The sequence below is a fragment of the Chionomys nivalis genome, chromosome 18 (genome assembly GCF_950005125.1).
Source record: "Chionomys nivalis chromosome 18, mChiNiv1.1, whole genome shotgun sequence".
NCBI lineage: Eukaryota > Metazoa > Chordata > Mammalia > Rodentia > Cricetidae > Chionomys > Chionomys nivalis.
The window spans coordinates 53,156,624-53,165,576 of record NC_080103.1 but is presented as its reverse complement, the minus strand read 5'-3'; the positions used below and the strand labels follow the sequence as shown (position 1 = coordinate 53,165,576).

The 8,953-nt window shown below is 44.8% G+C and overlaps 1 protein-coding gene across 1 annotated transcript in view; it reads right to left on the bottom strand.

Annotated features, from left to right (window-relative positions):
- Positions 1 to 4,964: 4,964 nt before the first annotated feature.
- Positions 4,965 to 8,953, bottom strand: part of Ddah1 (dimethylarginine dimethylaminohydrolase 1) — a 128,646-nt gene continuing 124,657 nt past the window's right edge. Inside the window, exon 6 of the mRNA XM_057794180.1 lies at positions 4,965 to 7,994. Within this exon, the coding sequence (XP_057650163.1) occupies positions 7,878 to 7,994 (117 nt within the window). The 3' untranslated portion in view covers positions 4,965 to 7,877. The remainder of the gene's footprint in view (positions 7,995 to 8,953) is intronic.

Sequence of the window (8,953 nt, the reverse complement as noted above, 5' to 3'; positions counted from 1 at the left end):
TGGTGCTAGCCTAGAGGATCTGATACACTCATCTGGATCCCCAGCAAACAAAATACATGGTTTATTCACATCCTGTGCTGGAATTTTGAACCTCTGTTGAGCGCATGAATCGGTGTTTGTTCCACGAGCTCCTTCCAGAAGTAATAAAGCTAACATTTCTACAGAGCAGGGCTCTTGCTTGGAATAGAACTTGTTTGCTGTCTGAACTTTTTCTGGGACCGGAGTGGAATAAGCAGTTATTATTGTACTTTGCTGGTAGAGAGGGCATTTCAACATAAACATGTAGTATTCTGATTGTATTTTGGGGAGCTGTCCTCTTAGGGAATAGCTCAAATTTCTATTAATAAGTTTCTTTGTCCATAAACAGGTATATAAAATTACCTTTAAAAGGAGAAATTGTTAAAAGCCACAGGACTACAGCTAACATCCACCACAGGACCACAGCTAACATCAGCCACAGGACCCACCTAACATCAGCCATAGGACCACAGCTAACATCAGCCACAGGATCACAGCTAACATCAGCCATAGGACCCACCTAACATCAGCCATAGGACCACAGCTAACATCAGCCATAGGAACACAGCTAACAGCAGCCATAAGACCCACCTAACATCAGCCATAGGACCATAGCTAACATCAGCCACAGGGTCACAGGTAACATCAGCTATAGAACCACAGCTAACATCAGCCACAGGGTCACAGGTAACATCAGCTATAGAACCACAGCTAACATCAGCCACAGGGTCACAGGTAACATCAGCTATAGAACCACAGCTAACATCAGCCATAGCTATTATATTACTTCTAATAATACTGCACTATATACTTGAAATCTTGAAAAAAAATGAAAGATTTTAAGCATTCGACATACAGGGAAAATGGCAACTATATTACATAACTATTTTATAATTTATATGTACACCAAAATATCAAGTTATAAAACTTAAATATATACTGCTTAAATTTATGTTCAAATTAAAAAAAAAAACAGGCTAGGGAAAAGCAATCTGCCTTCTTAGGTCCATGTCAACACACCAAAGTGTTTTGTCTGAACTTAAAATAAAGCAACTGAAGCATCTATGAATAAATACAAGGGGCTTCCCAACACCTAGCGACACGCCATGGCTTTCGGGCATCATGTCACAAGGCAGCCTAGGCTGTGCTCTCCCAAGCGTCTCCCTGGCACAGTCCTTTGAGCCTCTGTTTATAGTGACCGTAGCATACTTGGCAGCCCAATGGTCTCTAACAGCTGATAACTCCAGATACCGTGTGCTAAAAGTAGCCCAGCTTCCCCTACATTAGAAATATTTGCATGTAGGGGGAGAGAGATAGGAACATTCCAGCTTCTCCAGTGGAATAGGGGGGTGGAGCTGCCACATCGTATGCCAAGGACACCTGTGAATTCATCATGAGAGCCGTCAGGTCAGGTTGGCAGCATCAGTGATGAAAATCCCCAGCTATTTCTGGAGCAGTTGATTGATGTTTCAAATAGAAGTTGACATTTTGATGGGATTCAAACCTGCGGTGATAGGAGTTAATGAGGATAATGATGATGCTAACGGCAGTTACATTACACCTCCTTTCCAAAGACGCCCTTAGTTCCTTTATCTTATTTGCATTGAAAATGTCCCTTTCGAGTTGTGAGGCAGATGTTATTAATCTTTTTTTCATTTTTTATTTTTTTCAGGAGAGCAAATAGAGGAAGAGCTAATTGCCCCACTTTCAGGCTCCGCTCTGATGGTAAGAAGAAATGTTTAAATAAACTAAACTTGGGGAAGTCAAACAGAGAAGCACCAGCCCTTCTCAGTTTCCAGTCATCACTAATAAGACTGCCAGGTCAAGCCCCACTACAACTGGGTGACTCAGATGTCCTTGGGGAACCCTAACAGACTAGTAAGTGCTGTCCAAGTGCTTGCCCTCGGCATGCAGGACCCTTGGCATCCCACCCTGCACTGTCTCTCCGGGCCCCTATGCGTATCAGTTGTAGCCATACAGATCTACTTGCTTGGCCCCACTGTCCTGCACACTTTTTTTTTTTTTTTTGGCTTATTTACGTATTGCACAGGCATGGCTGTTTTGTTTGCATGTGTGCCTGCGACCCATGTGTATCTCTCTGCACCCTGAGCATACAGTACCTGCCCAGGTCAATGAGGGCACTGAGACTGGATTTACAGACCATTGTAAGCCACCACGTGGGTGCCGGGAATTGAACCTGGATCCTACTGAAGAGTAGCCAGTGCTCATAACGACTGAAGCATCTCTCCAGGCTCCTGGGTACCCTTTCACGATGTCCGTCACTCTTCCCGTGGCCTTTGTGTTTGTCTTCCTTGTCTTTTGCTGCATGCCATCTTCCAGAAGGCAGGCGCTGTGACTCTCATTCCCAAGAGCATAGTTGATATAACATGTATAAGGAACACCTGCTTCTGGAGTATGCACCGTGTGCTCCTGCTGTGCTTCTGCTCAGGCTGCTCTTTCATCTTGGAGACCTGGAGCTCCTGCATCAACCAGCTAGAGCAGACTCTGGCTCTCCCTGGATGCTCCTGGGTTTCCCCAGCCTGGGAAGCACAAGGACTAGAAAATCAAGTTGGTGATAGTGTGTCAGGCATGCACTCAGTTTGAGCTATACACACATTCCTCTCATACAAAGCACTTTGCAACCTGGGTGCTGCCACGCCCCCCCCCCCCCAGCTTGTAGAGAACTGTGAACTGCAGGTAAACCTCGGGTAAACAATGCAGTAGGTTGGTCCTCCGAGCTCTCTTAGTGATTGCTCTTCTGTCATCAAACATGTCCTGCAGGATCCATTGATGAAGTGAGATGGACCCAACCAGATTGGACTGGTTTTGGGTGTACACTCAGTAAGGATGACTGCTTCCTCTGAGTGGATCTTTCGGGGAAAACCCCCATTTATCATCTTATACCTATATACAATTAATAGTACATATGATTAAAACCAGATGCATCATAAGAAAAGACACGCACAGTGAACAAATCCTTATGCCACCCAACCCTGTCGGTCAAAACGTGAAGTCATCCTGCCTTGCTCCGTAGCAACCACATCTTCTTCCTCTTGGATCCATAAGAGAGTCTCAGTCGGTAATCTGGAGCTGTTTGCCGCTCCAGCTCAGATGTCCCACTGGTCTCCGACAATGTATCTGGCTTGCACTTTTGCTACTCATGGGCACATAATTGTTTTTCTGAAAAAGACCTGGAAACACCCGGTCAGGACACCAGTGATAGTCCCTTGTTCATTAATGGTTCTTTTTTCTCTACTTATCATTTTTTAATTTTAAAAAACTATCTTTTCTCATTTTACATGCTAAATCCATTTCCTACTCCCTCTCCTCCTCCTGCTCCTGCCACCTTCCCCCCCACCTCCCACCTAACCATCCATCCACTCCTCAGAGAGGGTAAGGCTTCCCATTGGGGGCTCAACAAAGTCTAGCAGGCGGGACAAAGGCATCCCCACTATATCTAGACTGAGCAAGGTATCCCTCCAGAGAGAATGGGTTCCAAAAAGCCAGAATAAGCAGTAGGGATAAATCCTGGTCTCACTGCCAGTGGCCCCACAGTCTGCCCAGCCATGCAACTGTCACCCACGTTCAGAGGGCTGGTTTTGGTCCCATGCTGGTTCCCTCGCTGTCAGGCCAGAGTTAGTGAGCGAGCTCCCACTAGCTCAGTAAGCTGTTTCAGGGGGTGTCCCCATCATGGTCTTGACCTCTTTGCTCGTATTCTCACTCCTCCCTCTCTTCGATTGGACTTTGACAGCTCAACCCAATGCTCCGAGGTGGTTCTCTGCATCTGCTTCCGTCAGTTGCTGGATGTAGGTTTAATTTTCTGTTGGATCAAGAGCAGTTTTGCAGAGATGGTACTTGGCACTGAGCCATTTTCAGCCCTATCGGTGATGTCAGTGTGAATGGAAATAGTGGAGCATTTGTGTAAGTACATCAGGACGGCTCCGGGCCTCTGGTGACCACAGCATGGAGCATTCCACACAGTAGGACTGAGCTAACTACAGGGCTGTAGGGAAGCCTCTAAGTGGCTGCTTTTGACAGTGGGATGAGCCCTGGTAGGAATGCGGACACTCCAGACATGAGGGATACAATGGTATAACTAGAAGGAGTCAACTGTAACTGCGCTGTGAAATATTGGGGATGCTACAGCTGATGATTTACATCTGCCTCTATTGAGGTGGAAAGATGCCTTTAATCTATTGCTGAGCAGAGAAGACTCCAGAACATCACAAGGGTGTTAAATTATTCAGAATTTACATGAATATCTATTCATAAATGTGTGGTATCTTCTGAAATGTTAACAGTAGTTATCTATGGGTGATGAGCATTGTGTGTGCATGAGGACACGGATGGGTATATGCATGCCACCTTGCAAGTGTGGACATTGGAGGACAACTTTTGGGGGTCAGTGCTCTTCCACATGAGTCCTGGGGATCAAATTCTGGTTTCCAGGCTTCTGGGGTGAGTGCCCTTAACTGCTGAGCTATGTTGCTGAGCCACATCTTTACTTCCTTTAATAGCATTTTTTGTATTGTTTGGATTTTATTTCTATAGTGAACAGTTATTGTTAATTAATAAAACATAGCTCTTTCAGATGAAAAAAGTTATTGGATTACAAAAGGCTCATAACAAATAACCTTCAAGCTTCCTTAAAACGATAACTGTAAGCCAAATTAAAAACAAAACTCATTTCAAAGCCACTTTATTGCTGTGTAGTCACTGTACATGGAGATGGGTCTCATTAGGACATTTTCTTGTAAGGATATCATGGACTTTGACCATGTTCATCCTCTCTCATCCTCTTTCTCCTCCTTCTTTCCTTCCTCTTGCCACTCCCCTTTATCTCCCACCATGGACAAACACAGATGAATCATCCAGCTGGGCCACAAACTGAGACGTAAGCTGAAATGGGCCCTCTGGGTGACGGGAAAAGAAGAGCCGGACACCACTGGCACTGCACGAAGCACACTTTATTCTGTCATGACTGCTACACATCAGGAGCGGGCGACAGGAAACTAGGATTGGTGCAACTCCTCTGGACTGACGGCTTGGGGGAGGCATGACTAGCTTTGGCACACAGACTGGAAAACCATACATTGCCTGGAAGATGACAGGCAAGAAGATAAAAAAAGCACAAACCTGACACCCCATGGAAATCATGTCTGAATCCTGCAGCATGTTAAAGAGTGGATAATCACAGAGACTAACATGCAACCCTACATAAACCACACTGTTAAACTAGACTGTTTCATTTTCCCTTCTTAGAGATGGAGAGATGATGGCCTTAGTAATTGGTTCCTAATAGCATAGAAGAACAACTAACACACTGTAGAGAGATCTGCCACCGATTCCTACAGCAACCCAACATAGTTAAAGACACAATGCCAAATAATGTGTTCCTTCTAGATCATCTTTTTATTAAATCAATTCCTACTGACTCAATAATTCTAACTCAACTTATACTTACTTAAATAGAATTCCTCATATCTTTATGTCAAAAAACATTCTTGCTAGTGTTTCCATCTTTGTAAACCACAATGGACGAGAGGGGAACTTGGGGAATGATATCTTTCCTTTTCAAGACAACGTTATGCTGAAGAAAACATCAAAGAAGCGAGGCTTCTGTGTGTGCTGCAAGTATTTTGAATTTCCGTGTCATTGTTCACACAGGGAACCCAAAGCAGCCAGCCTGAAATGTGATGTAGCAGAATAAGATGGAGTAGAGGCATAGATTCTAAACAATTTCCCAAGACAGATAAAGAAAGAGGAAAGCAAACAAAAAGAGGGATGGGAAAACCACCTTCAGTAGAAGAAATCATCACAGTGAAAGATCTATCCACTTGTAATGGACCACATCCCAGAGAACAATTCTGTAATCGGGATGATAGGCAGAATGCTCATGACAATTACAAGTCGGTGAGCCCACACTGGCTCAATGGGCTGCTTTTCCTGTGGTGGAGAGTTTCTGCTTTTTTTTTTTTTGGTCAGTCTAGAGCCAAATTTAACCCCAAAGGGCCATCATAATCACTGAGAACCATTTTTTGTTTTATTAACTTGGGTATGTGGCTCATATTCATTTGCCCGGGGTAAAACATATTATTCATCCATGATGAGATGTTTTGAAATATGATAGTGACCAAGATATGGTTCATTCACAGGATGTACATAGTTAGATATTTGCTTGTGATATGAGTGTGAAGTTAGGCAACAAGGAAGAGATGGAACGTATTTCTTCAGAAAGTTGTCAAATAAATGCCAAAGAGAAATAGCAGTAAAAGAAGTCTTTACTCCCACAGGGTTACTCTCTCCCATCTGCTGAAGGGAAGGCAGTAAAGACAATCCTCTTTTGTTCATCAAGACAAGGACCACTGATCACAAAGGGAGGTGAGGAGGGACAGATCCGAAAGGAATCTTTCTTTGTCTTCCCAGGTTTAAACACTGAATGACAAACTGCAGGCTACGCAGCCAAGGTAGCAGTGACCGGAAGTCTGACAAAGTGCCTGGTTGGGTTCCTGTTCCCTGTAAAGTGCCCCTGGCTAGCCTGATTCTTCCAGAGCTAAGGAAAGGAATGTTCTGCCCTCCCCCCTTGCTGCCACATTGTTCTTGGTAAGAGACCTGTTTCAGCTTTGTGTGAGCCGAGGTTGTGTAATCTGAAGGCTAGAGAGGAAAGTTTCAGCCAAATTCCACTGTAAACATTCATGGATTTTTCAAGGGAGACTAATGCATTGTTGGAGGTTGACTTTAGGAACCATTTCCTGATTGTGTTCCTAGGCCACGGGTGGAGGCAGCTCCCTCTGACTCTTACCAAACCAGCAACAATCATTTTAGATGCTATGCCTCTTTACAAGGAAATGACTTTTCAAGATCATAATGATTCTAAGAAGGAGATTCAAGGTGAGTCAGAAAGACGCTGGAAAGGGGGATGGGGTGAGGCAGAGAAAGACTTTCTTCCATGTTCTTATAGGACCAGTCGTGAGGCAAAATCATGGCAAGTGGCTCAGTCTTTCTAAGATGTCCTAAGGGTTTTCCCAGGCTGCTTGGTCTAACATCCCATATCAACCACCTGGGGCTGATTTTACCCTTCTAGGCGTGGTAACGAGCTCTTCCGGCATTCAGGTCTCCTGCAAACCCTATCAGGAGCGGCCCCTGTGAGGTTCCTATTCCCCAACCAACCATTCTGACTTTCGCCACAGTTCTGTTGAGGGCCCACTGTGCTTCTCTAGGGGAAGGGAGGGCTGCGGGTGGTGGTGGCAGGAGATGTGGCCATGGGGCAGAGGAGGAGTGCCCCCAAGGCGGACCTTCAGGAAGGCACCCAGACTGCAAGACCTGGGACAAACCCAAGGTTCAGGTGGTTAGGAGAGAAGTGGGAACGGCCAAAGGAAGTACCTGGAAGAAAGGTTTTCAGATTTTAGAAGAGAGGAGAATAGGAAAAATCCATGGGCCAGGGAATTTCACAAGAACCAAATGTGATTTATGATACAAAAAAGAAAAAAAAAGTCCCTTGCTTATCTTGCTGATCAGGAAGACAGGCTTTAGACTACCCTGCACTAAGCTATTCCCGCTAATAACAAACACTAAACCGAATGTTCCCACACTATTAATCTCACGTTTCAATAATTCATTAGTTCTGCATTTTCTAGGTTGTTTAATTCATTTAGCAATCCACAGGTTAGCTACCACCGCTGAGGTGAAGAAGGGCATGGAAAATGAAGCCGTTAAAACTGGAATTAATTTTGTTTTCTGTAAACAAGAGTTAGTAGCCCGGTGGCACAATAGATTGTCAAGGAAAACAGAGAAGTGGGTACGGAGTCATCAGCCCGGCTTGGGCCACCTCGCTGGCCGCCGGGGAGGGACTCTTGGGCTCAGCAGTCTGCCTTCTTGTTAATAAAAATGGAAGAGCAGGTGAGCAAACCGTCCACCTTTTCCATTTCCGAATTGCTCACGGGGATCAGTAGATGGTCCTTCAGTTTCTCATAAACCTGCAGATACCGGGAATCAAGAGGGGAACGGAGAAAGAAGGTTACGGTTTGGCCCTGTTCCACCGCTCTCAGGGACAGAATTAATTCAGTTTATATATTTCTGCTTTTCAGCCATTGAAGCCTAAGTACACACGTCCACGGTCCTACCCCAGAGCTGGCCACAGGTACTGCTTATTCTATGCTCTAACTTCAAGGTGAAGGATGTGTCACCAACTTGGCTCTTCCCAGAACTGCCTTTGCTCTGCCCTTGTCGTTCCTAGAGTAAGCGATAATCAGAACTCGACGGCTGTGTGTTTAGTTTGAACATCTCTCCCTCTCTTCACTCTCATGGACCCTAACTACACTTTTATGTTCCTTTCCTTACCAACTCTGCTGGGAGAATGTGACAGCGTGTAAGTTAAGTGCGCACTGCCGCTCACAGTGTTTAAATTATAGGTGCAAATTTTGTATCATCTTTCAACCATAGTGGGAAGTACGTGTCAAAACATCTAATTAACAGTTCACAGATTTTTTTCCCCTGTGATCAAAAACACACTTTAAAAAACAAAATTACTTGAAAACACTGCTTGAAAACAACATGCCCTGATTCTTTCAGAAACATCATGTACCTTAAAATTCGGCACATCAGCTAGAGTGTAGGAGCCATCTGGGCTCCAAATCCAGTCCCATCAACTTGCTCTGCCATTTCAGTAAAGTGACATCCCTTCTAAGCTTGTGCGCTTCTCTGGAAGGCTGGGGTATGCCTAGCATAGGGTCATTCCTGGGACTAAAGAGCATGTTTAAGGCATGCTTAGCACAGTGTCTGGCCCATAAGATCCCGGTGAATAAGGGGGTTACTGATGGTATTCTACTGTTGATGGACTCAGGGCTGAACTGAGAGGCAGTTAACTACATTTGGTTGCTAGGTGATCAATAAGACTGAGGAGGCATGAAGTCCTCTGAGTAGGTTGTGTGGACTT